Source organism: Phyllostomus hastatus, unplaced genomic scaffold, assembly GCF_019186645.2.
Source record: "Phyllostomus hastatus isolate PE091 unplaced genomic scaffold, TTU_PhHast_1.1 phas_contig_17, whole genome shotgun sequence".
In the NCBI taxonomy this organism is placed as follows: Eukaryota; Metazoa; Chordata; class Mammalia; order Chiroptera; family Phyllostomidae; genus Phyllostomus; species Phyllostomus hastatus.
Window position 1 is genome coordinate 29,209,752 of NW_025333664.1, and position 22,251 is coordinate 29,232,002.

General features: G+C 39.9%; 1 protein-coding gene across 9 annotated transcripts in view; it reads left to right on the top strand.

Moving 5' to 3' along the window:
* The window catches only part of PLCB4 (phospholipase C beta 4), a 395,438-nt gene that overhangs the window by 343,207 nt on the left and 29,980 nt on the right, over positions 1 to 22,251 (top strand). For all 9 annotated transcript variants that reach the window (XM_045833066.1, XM_045833064.1, XM_045833065.1 and 6 more), the window contains 5 exons: positions 1,277 to 1,379; positions 3,303 to 3,467; positions 5,745 to 5,949; positions 20,389 to 20,477; positions 21,664 to 21,814. In XM_045833066.1, the coding sequence (XP_045689022.1) occupies positions 1,277 to 1,379; positions 3,303 to 3,467; positions 5,745 to 5,949; positions 20,389 to 20,477; positions 21,664 to 21,814 (713 nt within the window). The remainder of the gene's footprint in view (positions 1 to 1,276; positions 1,380 to 3,302; positions 3,468 to 5,744; positions 5,950 to 20,388; positions 20,478 to 21,663; positions 21,815 to 22,251) is intronic.

Here is a 22,251-nt window from a genome sequence, read left to right on the forward strand (position 1 = left end):
AGTTGTCTTCTAACCAAGTCTAAAAGCAGGGTATGAGGAAGAATGTTTTTGGCACTAAGCATCATCAACATCACATTTATTTATTTTTGGTGAGAAGGGGCTCCTGGCCCTTAAAGAAATGGCTGCAGAGCATGGGGAATGCTGGATCTCTGGACAGCCACTGTCCAGGAGGATCCTGAACTGGAAGGATGACTATAGTCCTCCGTGGACCCCAGAGTCCTCACCTTTCCCAGGAAGCAGAATGCATTGTTTCACACACTGGAATCCAAACGCTGCCCCTCCTGTGAAAGGCAGAACCATCATGTTACCTCCCTCACAGCTGATGCCTGTTACTTTCCCAGACAAAGCTGGTAGGCTTTCTTGGAGATGTGTGTGCAGCACTGTAGTTACTCAGCTATTTCCCTCCTAAGTCTAGCTTTGCTGTATCATCATGTTCTCCAGTGATTCACACTGGCCACAGAAATAGGTTCAAATCCAAAACTCTGTGTATACAGAAAACATTCTCCTGTTCGCCATTAGAGAGTTTTTGTGTTAGTATTTTGGGCTACATTCTCTTGGAGACAGGCGAGTATTCCTCTCAAATCATTTTTATGCATAGCGGTACCTTGAAATTATGGTAATTATCAAACTTTCCATTAGATTTCATAATTTAATACATTAGTTAAAACACTATAAAGAAGTAGAGTATCATCCTGGCTGGTGTGGCCCAGTGGATTGAGAGCTGGCCTGCAAACCAAAAGGTTGCTAGTTCGATTCCCAGTCAAGGCACATGCCTGGGTTCCCAGTAGGGGGCTCTAAGAGGCAACTACACAATGAGGTTTTCTCCCTCATGTTCTCCTTCCTTCCCGTCTTTAAAAATAAAGAAATAAAATATTTTTTAAAATAAGTAGAATATTGCATATTTTCTATATTTTGATAACTGTAGCTTATACAATTAGTTTTTTATTGTTATTCTTTACATTTTAATTGTGCATGTAAGAGCAAGTATCTCAAGAGCTCCATGGCATAAACAAGTTCAAGAGAAAATGGTGGTATCAGAAAGTCCCAGACATCCCTGATCCTAGAATCTAGACAACATCCCTCTTCCCTGCTCTTCTTTAGGATTCTCAGTAGGGCAGGGTTCTTCTCTCCAGTCCTTAGGGTCCCCTGCCTAAAAGCCTAGTTCCTAAGTTACAGATGAGGAAAAGGAAATATTTAGTGTCCCGGAGAGTTAGTGTTTTAATCTTTGTAAAAGCAGCTAATAAAATAAATTCTTTCTATGCTTGTGTCCCACCAGGTACCTTCTCAAACCAGATTTTATGAGACGGCCTGATCGAACGTTTGATCCTTTCTCTGAGACTCCAGTTGATGGGGTTATTGCAGCCACGTGCTCAGTGCAGGTAAGGCCCCTGCGCTTCACAGAATAGTATAAAAGTGGAGGCAGATAGTCCTGGAAATGTCTTAAGAAATCACAATTAAAATTTTTAATGTCGAGGGGCAAGATCCATGTGTTGCCCCCAGCTTTGACTTAAATTCCTCCTATTTTCCTTGAGATACATTTTTGTCACTAACAAAATTATTAGTTACTGATAGTGAAAGACACCAATCAAAAACAGTACCTGCAAAGGACATGGAGCAACAGGGACTCTCACTCATTGCTGGCAGGAATGCAAAATGGAATCCAGAACTTTGGAAGGCAGTTTGGCAATTCCTTGGAAAACTAAACCTATTCTTGTCATACGGTCCAACAGTCACGCTCCTTGGTGTTTACTCAAATGAATTAAAAACTGTGTCTATACAAAAACCTACACAGGGGTGTTTGTAGCAGCTTTATTTGTAATTACTAAAATTTGGAAGCAACCAAGATATCCTTCAGTAGGTGAATGAACAGATAAACTGGCATATCTAGACAATGTAATATTGATCAGTGCTAAAAGGAAATGAGCAATTGAGTCGTGAAAACACATGAAGGAAAAAAATGCACATTATCAAAGGAAAAAAAGCCAATCTGAAAAGTCTACATACTCTGTGAGTTCAACTATATGACATCCTGACCAAGACAATATGATGGATGCAGTAAAAAGATCAGTGGTGCCGTGTGTTGAGGGGTTAGGGAAGAGGAAGAGGCAGGGCACGAGATTTTAGGGCAGTGAAACTCTTTTATATGATGCTACAGTGGTGGGACATGTCATTTTACATTTGATCAAATCCATGGGATGTCCAGTACCAATAGTGAAGTCTGATGTAAATTATGGGCTTGAGGTGATAATGATATGTCAGTGTAGGTTATTGATGCAACAAAGGTACCATTCTGTTGAGAGATGTCCATAATGTGGGAGGTTGTGCGTGTTAGGACAGGAGATACATGCAAACTGTACTTTCTGCTCAGTTTTGCTAAATTGAATGTAGAACTGCTCTAAAAAAGTAAAGCTTATTAATAAAGAAATACCCACTACATGATTCCATTTATACAAAATTCTAGAAAAAGCAAACTAAGGTACACTTACAAAAAGTAAAGGAGTGGCTTCCAGTAGACAGAAATGGAGGGATAGAGAGATTACAAAAAGGCACAAAGGAATTTGGGGGGCGATAGAAATGTCCATTGTCTTCTTTGTGATAGTTTCACAGATGTGCTCATGTCAAAACTGATTTCATTGTGCACTTTACATATGCACAGTTTATTGTATGTCAGTTGTACTCTAAAAAAACAATTTCAAAATTGTTAGTAGATAATACAAAAAAACTGATAAATGGCTATAGTCATTTGAAAAGTAAATGAAAAATAGTCTTTCCATAACTTTATAATAGATAGAATTTAATGCTGGTCTTTACAAATACATAACACATGGCTGACTGGTGTCAATATCAGTAAAGAATAACAGGCACATTTTAACGTTGCTTTTCTTTCTGTGTGTGGCTTTTCAAGACTTTTAAAAGAATTCAGTAAATGTATGCTGTGGCAGAATTTTGGACCTGTGAAGTGATTAAGGCATAAAGGCATACTTCAATCTATCACTTCATAGGTTGTGGGCACTTCAGTCAAATGAAGGTACCTGAAATCTCACTATTGCTTTGCATTATATGATTTGTGTATATTTCCCTTGTTCTTTTCCTAGACAGTTTTTGAGGATAGACCCTCTGCCTAGAATAGTTTTGTGCATAGTCGTTCAATAATGTTTTAGTTTAATAAGGAATGAAGCCATTATTCCCATAAATAATTAAAATTGTCAAAGATGAATAGACAGTCTAATTCTTACTTCCTGATTAGTATTCACTACTAATGATTACACAGACTTTACTTCTCTCTTGTCCTATTGCTATAGGTCATATCAGGTCAATTCTTATCAGATAAGAAAATCGGCACATATGTAGAAGTGGACATGTATGGGTTGCCCACCGACACTATACGTAAGGAATTCCGAACTCGCATGGTGATGAACAACGGACTCAATCCAGTTTACAATGAAGAATCCTTCGTATTTCGGAAGGTAGGACATGTTCCACTTGTCAGACTCACTCTGCTACCTTGGGACCCATGTTTTTTTTTGTTCACAGATACTACCTGATGTAAAGGGCAGTTACTCAACCCAAAATGTTTTACTTGTTTTCTTCTTCTAATGGGCAATTGTTGTTGCTGTCATATGATTGTTGTTTCTGTTTGTTCCTATCCTTTTTTTTTCTGGCTTTTCTCTCCTCCTTGGAGAAGCCCATTTCCTACGTGGCAATGCCTGAGCCCCAGGTGTGCTGTCTGCTTAGAATATATCCTCGCTAGTGGACACCATCACACCTGGGAGAGCGCTTACCTTCCCTAGCTACAGCTGGTAACTTGCCCTGTTCCTTTAGCCAAGATGGCAGGTAGAATGGTTTACCATAATTAAGGCCAATAATGCCTTCAAATGGGTCAGTTGGTATTGTCTTCTGCCCCAGGAAGTGTGATGCCTGCTGCTGCCTGCCGGTTCTGTGCTTCATGTGCCATTTTTGGTATTTTAGTTTTTTTTCCAATACTATAATTTGATCCTAAAAACAATCACAGTCATTCTCTCTAATGATTCAGTTTTTAATCTTGTAATTATTTTTCACTTCATTTCTCTTTTGTCATTTGAAAATGTATTGGAAAATTCTTTCATTGGCTGTGTTGTCTCTCAGAATATCTGTTTTTCTCTGTCACTTTTTCTCTTATCCCGACCAAAATGGTCTCTTGCCTCTTCTTCAGGCACAGGATTTCCAGGTGTTTCTGCTCCATTTGTGTGTCAAGCAACACAGATAATTGGCTTCTTATCTTAACAAATAGGGATTTTTCACCTTTGAATAGACTAACAGGTTTACAGAAACCAGTTTAGGGGAGATCAGTGTAGGGACAATGAAACAGGCTGTTTGAAATGTAGGTTCACCCTGTGATGTGACCACCACAGTCATGCAACCCTCCCATTGTCACCTGCTCTCCTGCTGTCATGTCAGAGTGACGTGTAAATTGCATACACACCTGCGATTTTTCTTTCTTTCTTCCCTGGTTTTTCCAGTTTGTTATAGCTGGATCTGTTGTCCGTTTGGCCAAGTGTTCTTTGTCACAATGAATAATCCTGACACACATTTCTAGAAATTCAGAACTTTAACTGTAGAGGTTTTTAGTTTTTATGAGTAAGGAAATACCAAGCTTGGTTTTTATATGTTACATTACTGGCCCTAGAAACGAATGCCAACTCTGGATCCTTTACAGTTCTTCAGAACTTAAATTGCCTATCATCAATATCAAGCATGTTCATCATTTCCTTTTTTGCTGTTACTCTTTTTGTTCTTTGCAGTAATCTCACAAGGTTATAAACCTCCACTCATCCCATGAGGAGTAACAGAGTGATTGAAGTTGCCTGAATTTTAGATTTTTGGCTTTTCATCTTATTGAAGTTGGAATTAAATTATAACTTCTAGACATAAATAGGCAATCAATATATTGTCTAGTTTTAGACAAAATACTCAAATCAGCGGACGTTCTGGATTGCTCTTAGCCAATGAAAAGGCACTCCCGATTAACAGCATTAAAAACATTGGATTTTCTTTTGTCATGCTGCTATTTTATATCCAAACAGGGTTTCTGCTATCTGAACTCAGGTTTTATGTTCATTTATTCATCTTGGAAATGGCAAGAGTAAGTGTCTTGGTTACATGTTAATGTTTCTAGTTGTCCCACTTACTCCATTTAATATCCCAAAATATGTTAAAAATTGAGGAGTGAAAGAAAAATGCAGAATCCAAATTTATATGTAAATTATCTCTTATACATAAAGCTTTTCTTCTCAGATACTTGCTACATTCTTAAAAACAGGCAGAATTAGAGATCAGAAGCAGCGCAGGGACCAGACAGTCCACAGGATTAGACATCAAGAGCCTCGCTTGCCAGTCCCAGCTGTCACTGACCACCTTTGAAATTAGGGAAGCTCACTTTATTTCTCAGTGTCTCCTTGTGCTAATCCATTTCATGGGTGGGGACTGGGGAAGATGACAAAGGTTGGGCTAGCAATCTTTCCATGCATTCCATCTAACATTTTCAATGAGATGATTTCCAGGAAACCTGTCCAATTGCCTTTCTCAATGGCTTGGGCACTATAGCTTATACAGTAAACTTTAGGAATGCAAATTGAGCATGGACCTATTTCCAACCATAAAGGAGCATGGAAGTGCAGTGTGGATTTGACCCAGATTCCTAGAGTCATGGGATTCTTGGGAGCTGCTTTCCAAAACTCAGGGAAAGTACCGTTCTTTGTTTGCAGGTAATCCTCCCTGACCTGGCAGTCTTGAGAATAGCAGTGTATGATGACAACAACAAGCTCATTGGCCAGAGGATTCTCCCACTAGACGGCCTCCAAGCCGGCTATCGACACATTTCTCTTCGAAATGAGGGGAATAAACCATTATCACTGCCAACAATTTTCTGCAATATTGTTCTTAAAACATATGTGCCTGATGGATTTGGAGGTAAGTTAAACATTTGTGTACAGAACATGATATATATATATATGTATATTATATATATATAATATAAAATACATATGGTTCTAAATTACAAGATTGTAAAATATTTCACCAGTGGCTGAAAAAAAAACCTGTTCCTCCAGTGCTGATGACCTTCAATAGCCTCAAAGAAACCAAGGATCACTGGCAGCCTTGGGGCTTATACTAAGAAGTGAAAGGGTGCCCTGGCTGGCGTAGCTCAGTGGATTGAGCGTGGGCTGTGAACCAAAGTGTCGCAGGTTCGATTCCCAGCCAGGGTACATGCTTGGGTTGCAGGCCATAACCCCCAGCAACCGCACGTTGATGTTTATCTCTCTCTCTCTCTCCCTAAAAGTGAATAAATAAAAAAAAACTTTAAAAAATAGAAGTGAAAAGGCAAAATTTAGATTATTTTTAAGGTTCCTTCTTATCTGAAAATACTGTGATTTTATGTTGTGTATCAATTTTTTCAAATATGTTTGTAAAGGATATACTTCACACTATCATTCGAAGGAGGGGAAAGATGTAATATGGAATCATTGATATTAACTGATGTCATTAAAAGATTTAAATTGACCTCAACTATCAACATGCCTGGATTTTCTTCCAAATCTACAAAAAGTTCAATTCCCCCCCAAAATCCTAGTCATCCATCCACAGAAGGCCACCTTTGGTTTTGCTAAAGTAATCAGTGGGAAGAATCTAAAGCTGGACCAAGTTGTAGGATTTTTGCTTAAACCTAAACATATTAACTTTTTATAATCCCCAACTAAGCCAAGAACATTAAATAAAAACAGATTTTCAGTATTCTCAGAGTGTGTTTAAGCATAAGGACACAGTAGAGTGATTGCATCAAATTAACCAGCAATTCAAATGCTGACTCCATTACTGTCCCGGTGACCTTGGGACCGTGACCTAACCTCTCCAACTCCTCATTTCCCCACCTCTAGAGTGAAGACACTAAAACTACCTGCCTTGTAGCATTCTTGGAAGGTGCTCGTCATTGTAGTATATGTCATAGCCAGGCTCAAAATTGTGTGCCTATTCCTATGTGTGGTTGTAGATACAGCTGTGATTTCTGTAATGCATTACAACACATCACAGTCTGGTTTGGGGAGTCAGGAGTTATTTGTTGTTTGTTTGTAATAATGCAAGCTACTCTGAAAAGCAGATTTTCAGCAACTAGTTCTCAACTGGAACAACCTGATTCCTGGTTCAAAGAGCCATAACGATTTTTCAGTCACAAAATCCAGAGTAAAGACTCCTTCCTTCATCCTTCCCCTGTATTTTTTTTCATTAAAAAAGGAAACAAACAAAAAAGAAGCCTATTAGAAGCTAATATATATAGTAACAGATATAAGAGACATAAAAGAGCCTGGGAGATGGTGCGGTGGGCCAGGTGAGTGCATCAGAAAAGAGACAGGAGTCTTACAGTGTGTATGTAGGAGCATGTGACCATGAACTAACTTATGTCCCACATACTTGAGCTTGGAAGGTAGGCAGTGTGTAACACCTTGTACGTTTTAGAAATAGCCATATAAACAAATATGGTGGAAGACTTACAAGTTTTGCCTCTGTATGGGTTACTTTGCAAATGAAACTTGATGATTCATTCCAGGAAAATGGGCCACTTGACTAGAAAAGGAGAAGAAGAGTTCATTTGAGTTCCTACTTTGTGTCAAGCACTTTATATAAATAGAGTCCAGGAATGTGAAATTGTTCAGAATGGATGTGCTGAGGATATCTCTGTTTTTATACTGTAACTTATTACCAGTGTCAGTAATTACATTAATAGATTGATCCAAATTAATCTCTTTAAAAATAGGCCTGCAAGTATTTTTCTAACATGTTACTGTAGTCAGTTTTTATAGAAAACATTTGAAATTTCAGTACTGTAATGGATTCTACTCTTAATGTCTTAACCTCAGAGTTGATATTCAAAGACTGCTTTCTTTGGTTCTCACTTTTCTCCGGTTCTCACTTTTATATGTGAGGGCAGACATTACGAGGCTTAAGGATGTTACCTGAAAATAACAAAATAAGAGGACTTCCTTTTCTAAATGTCTCATCTTTATAGCATCTTGATTTATACAATGTGTTTATATTTTCACATTCAGATCTGAACATTTATGTGCTAAACCAGCATGTCAAGAAATCTGTTGAGACCCCATTCCCAAGAAAATTCATTTTCCTTGTTGATTCAATAGGAAAAATTTCCAAATGAAAGTGTGTACCATCACACTCCAGCATTTTCTAGGGGGGAAAAAGGAAAGTTGTTGATACACATCATCATATTTTTATTTGGTTAAAGAATATAATATAGATTAATTCATTGCACAAATGTGTTGAGCAGGGTTTTATTCTGTAAAAGAATAAAACGCCTTTTATTCTGGTTCACTTCCCAGTCAGGGCACATGCCTGGATTGCAGGTTCAATCCTCGGTCGGGCCCACACAAGAGGCAACCGATCAATGCTTCTCTCACACATCAATGTCTCTCTCCCTGCCTTTCTCCCTTCTTTCCCCTCTTTCTAAAAATAAATAAAAGCTTTTTAAAACATACATTTCAACATCTAAATGAAGTTTGATGTCATATTTGGAGATCCACAGATTGTCTCTTTCTCAGCCTGATAGGACGTTATTTCACTGAGGCCACATAGCAGGTATGTACATCAGGAATGCTGATTGGAGCCCCTTGGCTTACTGGCTGTCGGACCTTGTATGAGCTTGCAAAACATTTTACCCTTCATCTCAGGGCTAACAGTGGTCCCTGCTGTATACGCAAGCATCAAATGAGCTCGGGAACAGTACCCAACTATAGCCACTCATTAATTTTTTTCATTTTTATTTATTTGTAACAAACTGAAGAATAATCCATTGGTTATAATTTCTACTCCTTAACTTTACTCTTTAGTTTGCAGCAATAAATTCTTTTGTCATAGCAATTCATTATCCTAAGAAAAATCTCTTAATTTTGTGCCTACTATGAATTTGCAGAATTCTAATGCATTAGTAATATTACCATAATGTCTGTAAGCACCAACCACTTTATGTTCTATGTGATCTTTAAGTGTGTTTTAAATCGCAGTAAGGTCAGATGGGTGGTTTCATTTTATAAAGGCAAAACATATGTTCATAAAAGTGTTCGTTATTTTTTAAGTTGAGACAATTCTGTAGGCAGGGCCTGGGTATTTATAGGACCTGCTGGTCATGTATTTATTGGGTTTCTGTGCCAATATGAGGGTTCTCACAAGGTCACCATATGATAGTGAATCCCTACTGATGGGAAACTTGGCACTTTGCAATCGCCCATCATTATTTCTGCCTTCTGGCATATGGTGTTCTTTAGAACGCGAGGCCACCCCTGTTTCCTCCCAACAGGAATTAGGTCTAGAGCCAATGTTTTCCACCCTGAACCACTTCACTTCCATCAGATCTGTTTTGTTTTCCCCCCTTTCCCCCCTCAGGAAACAGAGGCAGGAGGTTTTAGTGCAGCACTTCTCTTCATTAATGTGGTATGAAAACTCCCAAGGCACATGAAGAAATAACAGAGCCACGGTGGCTACTAGAGTTTCTGAACTGTTCATAGACACAGCAGTCCCCCCTTATCCATGATTTCAGTTACCCACAGTCAACCTTGATACAAAATTATTAAGTGGAAAATTCCAGGAGTAAACAATTCATAAGTTTTTAAACTCAGTCATTCTGAGTAGCGTGCTGAAGTCTTGTGCGATCTCACCATGTCCCTCACAGGACTCAGATCATCCCTTTATCCAGTGTCTCCATACTGTGTTTGTGCACCCCCGGCCCACTTGTCACTCAGTAGCCACCTTCGTTACCTTATCGGCTGCCGCAGCACCACAGTGCTTATGTTCAAATAACCCTTATTTTACTTAATAATGACCCCAAAGCACAAGGGTACTGATGTTGGCAAACCAGATATGCCAGAGAGAAGCCATACAGTGCTTTCTTTAAGTGGGAAACTAAGTACAAGATATTTTGACAGAGAGATCACATTCATGTAACTTTTATTGCCACATATAATTATTCTATTTTATTATTAATTCATGTTATTAATCTTTTTCTGTGCCTAATGTATAAATTAAGTTTTGTCATAGGTATGTATGTATAGGAAAAAAACATAATATGTAGAGAGTTAGCTACTATCCATGGTTTCAGGCATCTACTGGGGGCCATGGAACATACCCCCCACAGATAAGGGGTGACTACTGTAGTTTTGTTTCTCTAAGTGGCTCAGAGGTAAACTACCTTCAGGCTGAAGAGTGGAGGTGAAGTCTGTTAACTATCATAAATTTTCATGTCAAAAAATGGTAACATTCAGAAGAGAGATGACTAGGAGTGAATCATGAAGCCTCGGTTTAATTATTTTCAATATTATTTTCCTACTGAACATAGAATTAAACAGTCTTCTTGTTTACCCCCACACTCATACACAAAATAGAAGTACTGGGTTGAACGCTGAGGTAAAATAAAAAAGGAAACCCAGTGGGCCTCGGCGTACCGGAGTCATCTCTGCTGCTTCATCTGCAGGTGCCGGCACCGCCTGCACAGACATTCCCCCACTGCAGCAACTCTGTCATTGTTAGCCATCGCTCCCGGTGACGGGAAACAATTCCAAAGCTGATGAAAGTTAAATGAGTGGCAGTATTTTTCTTTTCCCACCCACTGTTACTTTTGATGGGTTTTGTCATTTGTATTTCTTTTATTATTACTGAGTGGGAGGGAGGAGAGCAAATAAGAGAGTTGAGTTGATGCTTTAAGAACAGTGCTTCAAGAACATAGGGAGCATCAGCATTCTGTGTCAGTGTCACTCCGAGCTGTGCTTCAGGAGCACTTTGTTCCCTGAGCGGTGCTGGCCACTGTTTTCATAACTGTAGACTTTGTCTCCTCTTCTGCAAGTAGTCTCTTATATAAGCAAAAATGCAATGGCCATTTGTTTTTGTTTGTGCAACACCCCTTTCTGCCTCCCTGTGATTAAAGATGCACCCCAACTTCCAACTAAGATGGAGGTGTAAGTAGACACACTGTGCCTCCTTGCACAACCAAAAGAAGGACAACAATTTAAAAAACAAAAACAACCAGAACTGATAGAAAACTGAATTGTATGGAAGACTGACAACCAAGGAGTTAAAGAAGAAACATTCACCCAGACCGGTAGGAGGAGTGAAGATGAGCCAGGCAGAGAGGACTCAAGGCAAGGAGGTGGCTGAAGGACTAGGGTGGGCAAGGTGGTGGTGGGTGGACCCAGTGAGGTGGCAGATTGTGGAGTGGGGCATGCAAGGCTGTAGCTGGCCAGCAAGGGAGCAGCGGGTGGACCTGGCAAGGCAGCGGATTGTGGACCAGGCAGTCCCACATTGGAGTGCAGATAAACTGGGAGAAACAACTGGGGAGCGAAACAGACCGTGCAATCCAGGGCTCCTGCATGGGGAAATAAAGCCTCAAACCACTGATTGAAAACACCTGTGGGGGTTGAGGCCGCGGGAGAAACTCCCAGCCTCACAGGAGAATTTGTTGGACAGATCCACAGGGTCCTAGAATGTACAGAAGCCCACCAACACAGGAATCAGCACCAGAAGGGCCCGATTTGTTTGTGGGAAGTGGGGGAAGTGACTGAAATCCAGCAGAGAGTAGAGCAAGGATCACTGTTCCCTCTTGCACCCCTCCCCACTTACAGTGTTACAACACAGCAATGTGGGTTACCCAACCCCCGGTGAACACCTAAGGCTCCACCCCTTACTATGTAACAGGCACGTCAAGACCAAAAAAATGGCCCAAACAAAAGAACAGGTCAAAGCTCCAGAAAAAATACAACTAAGTGATGAAGAGATAGCCAACCTATCAGATGCACAGTTCAAAACACTGGTAATCAGGATGCTCACAGAATTGGTTGAATTTGGTTGCAAATTAGATGAAAAAAATGAAGGCTATGCTAAGTGAAATAAAGGAAAATGTGCAAGGAACCAATAGTGATGGGAAGGAAAATGGGACTCAAATCAATGGTGTAGACAAGAAGGAAGAAAGAAACGTCCAATCAGAAAAGAATGAAGAAATAACAATTCAAAAAAATGAGGGGAGGCTTAGGAACCTCCAGGACATCTTTACACGTTCCAACATCTGAATTATAAGGGAACCAGAAAGGGAAAAGGAAAAGCAACAAGTGGAAAAGTTATTTGAACAAATAATAATAAAAAAAAAACTTCCACCAATCTGGCAAAGGAAATAGACTTCCAGGAAGTCTAGGAAGCTCAGAGAGCCCCAAAGAAGTTGGACCCAAGGAGGAACACACCAAGGCACATCATAATTACATTAGCCAAGGTAAAAATGAAGGAGAGAATTCTAGAAGCAGCAAGAGATAAGGAGACAGTCACCTACAAAGGAGTTCCCATAAGACTATCAGCTGATTTCTCAAGAGACCTTGCAGACAAGAAGGGGCTGGAAAGAAGTATTCCAAGTCATGAAAAGCAAGGACCTACATCCAAGATTGCTCTATCCAGCAAAGCTTTCATTTAGAATGGAAGGGCAGATAAAGTGCTTCTCAGACAAGGTCAAGTTAAAGGAGTTCATCATCACTAAGCCCTTATTATATGAAATGTTAAAGGGATTTATGTAAGAAAAAAAGATAAAAAATACAAACAGTAAAATGACAGCAAACTCACAATCATTAACAACCACAACAAAAACAAAAGCAAAGCCCTGGCTGGCATAGCTCAGTGGATTGAGCGCGGGCTGTGAACCAAAGTGTCACAGGTTTGATTCCCAGTCAGGGTACATACCTGGGTTGCAGGCCATGACCCCCAGCAACCCCACATTGATGTTTCTGTCTCTCTCTTTCTCCCTCCCTTCCCTCTCTAAAAAATAAAATAAAATAAAATCTTAAAAAAAACAAAAACAAAAGCAAACTAAGCAAACAACTAGAACAGGAACAGAACCACAGAAATGGAGATCACATGGAGGGTTAACAACAGATTAGTGGGAGGAAGGAGAGGGGGAAAGGGTACAGAGAATAAGTAGCATAGATGGTAGGTAGAAAATAGAAAGGGGGAGGGTAAGAATAGTATAGGAAATGTAGAAGCCAAAGAACTTATATGTATGACCCATGGACATGAACTAAAGGGGGGGTATGTGGGTGTGAGGGGGTGTGCAGGGCAGAGGGGAGTGAAGAGGGGAAAATGGGACAACTACGATAGCATAATCAATCAAATACATTTTTTAAAAAAGAAAGATGCACCTCAGTGAGGAGGTGCAGGGTTCTCGTCCTGTCTTCTCAGCACCTTCACGGGTTGCTTTCCAACCCCCTGCAAAGGTAGTTGGCCATTTCTTACATCAGATAGTTCCAGAGGAGGAACCTCCTAAATTAAATGTCATTCTTGGGGTAAAGAGCTCAGGATTTTCTGGTAAAATTTAAAGTTTTGTTTCGTCCTTTCCTTCATCGATGCTAAAACAGCTTATCTTCTCCATTAAATATTTGTTGAAAAACCAATTCACATGGCAATGATATCCATTTTCATGGCTTCTGCTGACTCACAGAAAATATTAGTAAGCATGCCAAGAAAAAAAGCTCCCAGGATGGATTATGGTGAAGTACATTAGGAATTGCTAGGCCAAGTGAATTGAAACAGGCCTCTCATCGCATAGTTCCTTGTGATGTACTGTGGAGCCCAAGGAGAGGGGACACCCAAGCACTTCTGGATCCTATTCAAGCACAGGATCCTTTTGCCCCTGAGCACCTACTGTATCCTCTAGCAGTCTAGGAAATGCAGTTTGGGGAGTGCTTAATCATTTGGTAGAAGCTAATCCAAATTCATAGTTACGAGATTCGTTCATCTTTATTAGCATCGCTTTGCAGCCAGTGGGGAAATGTTTATTTCTCTGCTGTCTTTATCTCTTGATGAGGTAGAAAGAGTAGAGTGAGGAACGGGAGGGAAGCTGGGCCCAGAGTGAGCACAAGGGGGAGGTGGGGTCCTACATGCCACCACTAAAGCACCCAGATCAAATGCCTTGAAAAGCAATGGTTTGACAGACAGGCAAACAAAGTGTCGCAGAAAACCAGGGACTGGAATAACTCAAGCAAGACAGAGTAACTTTATCATGCATGCAGGCCCAGAGGAGTAGCGTCCCAAAGTCTGGGCCCTGAGCTTCTATTTCATTTCCCTTTTATACATCTGGACAAGCAGGGTGAGCGACAAGAGGCTATCGGTTTTTAGCTTGCTCAGCAGCCCTTTTTGCAGGGTTTCCTTCCCAAGGCTGCTGGGGCAGGTGGGTGTCTGTGGTTTCGGCATGCCAAGCGGGCTTACAGAAGTGAGAGTAGGGGTTATTGCATCAGCTTTAAGAAATGCCATTTGGCTTTTCCCCCTACAAAAGAAAAGCTGGAGTTCTCCTAAAAAGCCTACAAGTATCTAGAAGTTTATACTAAAGAATCTCTAGCTTCTTTTTAGTCTTGGGAAGATTATGAAAGACGGGCAGGAGAGAGGAAGGGGGAACCACCCATGTGGAAAGTGTTCACCAGAAAATGGCACTAAACTCCAGAACAGATGGTATTTTTTAAAAACTGAAATGAATAAAAAATTCCATTAAGCCTAGAAGAAAGAAGCCAATGAGAAAAAGCAAATTGCTTTCTTTTTAAAAAAGAAAAATTCCAGCCCTGACCAATGTGTCTCAGTTGGTTATCATCCCACAAAGTGAAAGTTTGCAGGTTCGATTCCCAGTCAGGGCACATGCCTGAGTGGCATGTTTGGTTCCTAGTCAGGGTGCCTATGAGAGGCAACCAATCAATGTTTCTCTATCACATCAATATTTCCCTCCCTTTCTTTCTCCTTCCCTCCCCCCTCTAAAACATAACTAAATAAAATCTTTCTTTTAAAAAAAGGAAAGAGAAAAAAAGGTTCCAGAGGTTCCTTTGCCATGGCCTCCAAGTATCTAGAAAATTTTAGCTTACTTTGTAGGTTCCCTGGAGTCAGAGAGGTTTGTGTGCACATCTCTTTGCCTGTTAGACAGTCAGTGTGGCTAGTCCCTAGACTGGCCTGTTTATGCATTAGTCATTGTTACCAGCACTTAAACTTTATTCTTGCCACAGCACTGTGTGCTGTGGAGTATTGAATGATATGGGATATAGCGAGCGACAGTGTTCCCCCAATGTGAGGGGGGAAGCTCTGTGAAATGTCAGATTGGCGCCAAAGGAAGATGCCAGGTTGACTTGATTATGCAAAACTTTGGCCATGAATATGCCAAATTTATTTAACTGCTTCATGAAATCTTTTTTGCAAGGAAAAAATAACATTTTCAAATAGAGATATACAATTATATAAAGCTATATTTGAGATATAGATTCTCCTATACATTATTTTACATGTAGATATTAAAAACTAGTTCCCATCTTTGATATATACTTCATATCCAATAAGAAAACTGATTTTTGTGTGTGTGTTTACAAAGTATATGCCTCTGGCCAGAGGAGAAACTGGGTGACAATAGAAAAAGTATCTACAAGAGATGAGATAGGTCTTGGCTCCCTAATTCCGAGCCCTTTTTCTCTTGGCCAAATAATATTGATCCTAGGTGTTCAGTTGCCACCAGAGCACCTGCTGTCACATGGGAAAGTGACACATCCTGGAAGTATCTAACTTACTATTCAAAATTGCCAGGAACGGAGCACCTATTTCATATAGCCTGCTAACCCAAACCTTGTCCAAGGCATTTAGCCATTTTGTAATCCCTTTTTGTACCCTGTGATTTAATTTGAACAAACATTATTTATAGTTTGTCAATTTTGGTGCCATTTGGTTGAGATCACTATTGTATTTATATTATTACTGAATTCTATTATGTTAAAATTTCTATTGTAAAATATTTTTAAGGTACATGTAACTGCAATAAGACATCTCATTTAAATTCGACTAACAAGGCAGACTCTGTGGACATAATCTAGAATTCTAGAATTGGTCATTGATAACTGAGGGTTGATTTAAGTACCAATGTTTATCTAGAGAATGCATCATTTTATTTTTGATGTATAATTTAGTCTACTCTATGAAATCCTACAGCAACTGGTTGACAGGAGCACCTCAGTCAGCTTGTTCTTGGAATAAAAAACAATGTATGACCTAGTTTACATTTTGTTTTGTAACTATATGTTCCAAAACATAGGACATATAATCTAGGTCAGAATTATGTCAAATCAGCCCTCAGGACAAAGACCAAGTGAGCAGGAAGTGTACCCCTAGGATTCAAGTGAAGTTCCCCCAGGACTGAACCATGGGGGACCATGGGAGGCCTCCAAGGCCTGCTGGACCCTTCTTAACCACGAGAGTGTCTGCTTTATGAGTTTAAGCACTTGACTTTATATGGAAAACATATACCAAAAAATATAAGTAGCAGAATTTTTTTTCTCAGTCACCACTGTTAATCAAATTTACCACAAAGAAACTTAAAACAACAGAAATGTATTCTCTGACAATTCTAGAGGCTAGGGGTTTGAAATCAAGGAGGCAGCAGGGCTGTGCTCCCTCTGGAGGCTCTTGGAAAGAATCCTTACCTGCCTCTTTCTAGCTCCTGGTGGACTCCAGCGAACCTTGTTGTTCCTTGCCTTATAGTTGTGTCATTCCAGTCTGCTCCACCCCCACCTGGCCTTTCTGCTCTTTGTCTCTGTGTGTCCTCTCCTCCTCCTCTTGTAAGGATAATACTCATTGGACTCAGGGCCCACTGTGGTCTCATCTCAGTCCTTAACTAATTACATATGCAAAGACCCTATTTATAAATACAGTCACATTTTGAGATTCTGGATAGAAATGAATATTCAAAAGCACTATTTAGGGGAGCTTCCAGCCAAGATGGAGGCATAGGTAGACACACTCTGCCTCCTCACACAACCGAAAGAAGGACAACAACAAATTTAAAAACAAAAAACAACCCGAACTGAGAGAAGATCAAACTGTATGAAAGTCTGACAACCAAGGAGTTAAAGAAGAAACATTCATCCAGACTAGTAGAAAGGGTGGAGACAGGCAGTCAGGTGGAGAGGACTTATGGCAAGGTTCATGGCTAGAGGACTGTGTGGGTAAGGCTGTGGCTGGCAGATGAGAAAAAACAACTGGGGAGCCAGACAGACCATGGGCAACCCAGGGTTCCAGTGCAGGAAAATGAAGCTCAAAACCTCTGACTGAAAAAAAACCTGTGGGGTTTGAGGCAGTGGGAGAAACTCCCAGCTTCACAGGAGAGTTCATTGGAGAGACACACAGGGTCCTAGAATGCAGACAAACCCACCCACCCAGGAATCAGCACCAGAAGGGCCCAGTTTGCTTGTGGGTAGTGGCAGAAGTGACTAAATGTGGACTGAGAGCTAAGCAAGCCACACTGTTCTCTCTCTTAATTCCCTCCCCTAAATACAGCATCACAATGCAGTAATGTGGGTTGCCCCACCCTGGCGAATACCTAAGGCTCTGCCTCTTGCTATGTAACATGTGTGCCAAGACAAAAAAAAAATGGCCCAAATGAAAGAACAGGTCAAAGCTCCAGAAAAAAATATAACTAAGTGATGAAAAGATAGCCAACCTGTCAGATGCAGAGTTCAAAATAGTGGTAATCAGGATGCTAACAGAAATGACTGAGTATGGCTACAAAATAGAGGAAAAAGTGAAGGCTATGAAAAGTGACATAAAGGAAAATCTACAGGGAACCAACAGTGGCGGGAAGGAAACTGGGACTCACATCAATGGTTTGGACCAGAAGGAAGAAATAAACATTCGACCAGAACAGTATGAAGAAACAAGAATTCAAAAAAATGAGAAGAGACTTAGGAACCTCCAGGACAGCTTTAAATGTTCTAGTATCCAAATCATAGGGAAACCAGAAAGAGAGAGGAAGAACAAGACATTGAAAACTTACTTGAAAAAATAATGGAGAACTTCCCTAATCTAGCAAAAGAGCTAGACTTCCAGGAAGTCCAGAGAGCTCAGAGAGTCCCCAAAAAAGTTGGATCCAAGGAAGCACACATTAAGGCATCATAATTACATTACCCAAGAGTAAAGATAACGAGAGAATTTTAAAAGCAACAAGAGAAAAGGAGACAGTTACCTGCAAAGGAGTTCCCATCAGAGTGTCAGCTGATTTCTCAAAAGAGATCTTACAGGCAAGAACAGGCTGGAAAGAAGTATTTGAAGTCAAGAAAGGCAAGGACCTACCTCCAAGATTATCTATCCATCAAAGCTATCACTTAAAATGGAAGGGTAGATAAGGTGCTTCCCAGATAAGGTCAAGTTCAAGGAGTTCATCATCACTAAGCCCTTATTATATGAAATGTTAAAAGGACTTATCTAAGGAAAAGAAGATAAAAAATATGAACAGTAAAATGACAATAAACTCACAGCTACCAAAACCCAAACCTAAAAAAAAAAAACAAAAACAAACTAAGCGAACAACTAGAACAAGAACAGAACCACAGAAATGGAGATCGCATGAAGGGTTGTCAGTGGGGAAGGGGAGGGTAGAATGGGGGGAAAGGTATAGGGAATAAGCATAAATGATAGGTAGAAAATAGACAGGGGAGGTTAAGAACAGTATAGGAAATGTAGAAGCCAAAGAACATATATGTATGACCCATAGACATGAATGGGGCGGGGGGGGTGGGGAGTGGGGGAAATGCAGGTGGGAGAGGGTGTGCAGGGTGGAAGGGAATAAAGGAGGGAAAATAGGACAACTGTAATAACATAATAAAATATATTTTTAAAAATGCACTATAACATAATGCACCCTTTTAAAAATATTTTATTTTTAAATTACAGTTGACATTCAATATTATTAGTTTAAAGTGTACAACCCATGATTAGATATTTATTAAACTTACAATGTGAGCACTCTGATAAATCTAGTGCCCATCTGGCACCATGTGTATTTATTACAACGTTATTGACTATATTCCCTATGCTGCACTTTACATCCCTGTGACTATTCTGTAACTACCAATTTGTACTTAATCGCTTCACCTTTTGCACCCAGTCCCCCAAAACCTCTTAGTCTGGCAACCATCAAAATGTTCTCTGTATCTTTGTATCTGTTTCTGTCCTGCTAGATTACTTATTTTGTTCTTTAGCTTTCACATATAAGTGAAATTACCTGGCATTTGTTTTTCTCTGTCTGACCTATTTTACTCAGCAAAAAACCCTCTATGTTTATCCATGTTGTTGCAAATGGCAAGATTTCATTCTTTTTTATGGCTGAGCATATTTTATAGTATATATGCACAACTACTTCTTTATTCATTTATTGATGGACACTTCAGTTGCTTCCATATTTTGGCTGTTGTAAATAATGTTGCAATAAACATATGGATGTATATGCCTTTTTTATTTAGTATTTTGGGTTTCTTTGGATACATATCTAGAAGTGGAATTGCTGGGTCCTTTTTTGTCTTTTGTTATAGCATTTGTTTTAAACTTTATTTTATCTGGCACAAGTATCGCTATCACAGCTTTTTTTTTCTATTTCCAGTTTCATGAAATATCTTTTTCCATCCCTTTTCTTTCAGTCAATGTGTGTCTTATGATCTGAAGTGAGTCTCTTCTGGACAGCATATGTAGGGTCTTATTTTGGTATCCATTCATAGCTAAGAATACACGGGAGAAATATTTCAGTTTATTTAACACAGGACATAATTGGCTTTAAACATGCATTAGACTTCTGACCTGAAAATCATACTTAGTGCTGGAGGCATCTACATCCTTCAGGTACTTTTGACATTCATCAGCTCTCTGAATTCTCACAGTACCCTGCAGGGTGGGTGGTATCAGTTCTAATTTTCAGATGAAGAAACTGAGGCTGGGGACATTCATCGACTTGCTCAAGGTCACACAAGTAAGTAGTCAGGAACCTAAGGCAATTTACTTGACTTGCTCTGCCATACTGTCTGCTTTATTTGGGGAAAAAAACAAGGGAAAATAAGAGAAAATTATTGGGCCTTTTATCCTTGCCTTTTCTTTCTTTCCACGTAGGAAGAGATTCTATTTGTATATAAAATTTAGTTTTATCTAGGAATCAGGCTTCTTTCTCTGTTTGTCTACATATTTATATCCAGTTTATAGGGAAAAACAATCATAGCACTGACAGAAAGAATGTCTCCTGCTTTGTGCTCGCCATGACTACTTGAACCTTCAAGTCAGCTACTATAGGTGCCAGCCCACCAGAAATAGCGCCCACGGCAAGCCTGGAGACGCCTGTTTACTGTTTTAATGAGCCTTTTCTTATTTCTTGTTTTCAGCAACTAGCCGTGCTTTCCGAACTTGCCTGATGTCCTAGGAGAATGAACTGAGAGATCACAATGTGGGTCTAGGATTCTGAATAGTGTATTGGTTGCATATTCTTGGATTTTTTAGTAAAACAGAGTTAACAGCTCAGTGTTCTTTCTTATTCACCAGATATTGTGGATGCTTTATCAGATCCAAAGAAGTTTCTTTCAATTACGGAAAAAAGAGCAGACCAAATGAGAGCTATGGGCATCGAAACTGTAAGTAGCAATAGTCAGCTAAAGACAGCCAAGTGGGGGAAGTTTAGTTGTCAAACAGTGACTACAAGGGCAAAAAAAAGTAATAAATTAATATGACAAGGTCAAAGAAGTTTTTTGAAACTGAATTTATCTGTTCAACAACATAGTCTCAAGGGTCAATGAGAGGGTAACATATTTAATAAAATGTGACCACTGCCTGAAAAACCTTGTTCTTCAATGTGGCTTAACTCACATTTGGGGATCCTTTCCCCATTAGAAACAAAATTTTAGCCCTGGCAGGCATAGCTCAGTGAATTGAGCACGGGCTGCGAACCAAAGTGTCCCAGGGTCAATTCCCAGTCAGGATACATGCCTGGGTTGCAGGCCATGGCCCCCAGCAACCGTGCACTGATGTTTCTCTCTCTCTTTCTCCCCCCATTCTCTCTCTAAAAATAAATAAATAAGATCTTTAAAAAAGTTCTTTAAAAAAAAGAAACAAAATTTTAAATAATCCATCATTTAAAATACAGGATGCTTTTGTGATGCACTGAAACACCATCCAACCCAATTCGGTAAGTTAATTAAGTTGACATTTATTATTTTTTTTAATTTTTTATCTGTCTTCTATCCAACCTTCTCCCATTTCAGTGCATACATGTTGTTTCTTTTTTTAAAATATTTTATTTATTTACTTATTTACTTATTTATTTAGAGAAGGAAAGGAAGGGAGAAAGAGAAAGAAACCTCAATGTGTTGTTGCCTCTGGCACAACCCCTCTGGGGACCCAGCCTGCAACCCAGGCATGTGCTCTGACTGGTAATTGAACCAGCAACCCCCTGGCTCACAGGCCGGCAACTCGATCCACTGAGCCACACCAGCCAGGGCATGTTTCTTTGTTTTTAAGGCTCCCTTCATCACACTCTTTAGTTGGGAATAGAAGCAACAATTTCTCCAGTAGCTAGCAAAAAAAAGAGAAGGTATACCCTGCTTGTAAAAGAAATGGATCTTCTTTTCTTGGCTTCATCCTTTGCTTCGAACCTGAGGAAACCATGTAATGTTTCCTTCTGCCTGCAAAGATCCATCTGTGAAGAGAGTTGCAGGGGAGAAGTTTAGTGGTACAGACTGGATGCAGTGATACAGAGAATGTGCAAGACAGTTGAGCTTGAGGTGGCATTCATTTGGGCTAATATAAACTCTTCTGTTCCAGAGTGACATAGCCGATGTTCCCAGTGACACTTCTAAGAATGACAAGAAAGGAAAGGCCAACACTGCCAAAACAAATGTGACTCCGCAGAGCAGCTCTGAACTCAGACCAACCACCACAGCTGCCCTGGGGTCTGGCATGGAAGCCAAGAAAGGTAAAGGAACGTAGTTTGGGCTCCTTGTCTGTTCTGGTAGCTCTGGGCTATTCTTAAAAAGTCTTTTATGGGGATATTTAGAATTGTTAACTTTTCCAATTTTCATTGCTCCATAAACTCAAGAGCAGCATGTTTTCTTAGGGATTGGACAAACAGCTTAATTTCTCTGATTATTTAATAGAATCAACATTTCTGTTTCATTTGCTAGATCTCAGAACTCTGTGACTGATAGATTGCTTGCCTCAGCTTCATTTAGCACTCTTTCTGGGGATTCCTCCTTTCCTTCTGATGGGGGTTCTTTGTCTCCCCATTCTAGGTGACTCTTCTTGTTTGTTTCTTCATATTATATTGATCTTCTTTAGCTGACTGTCTTTGTGGGGTGGACTTCTATGGTAGGAGACCTGAGGGACTCAGTGGTGTATTTTCATTGATCTCAG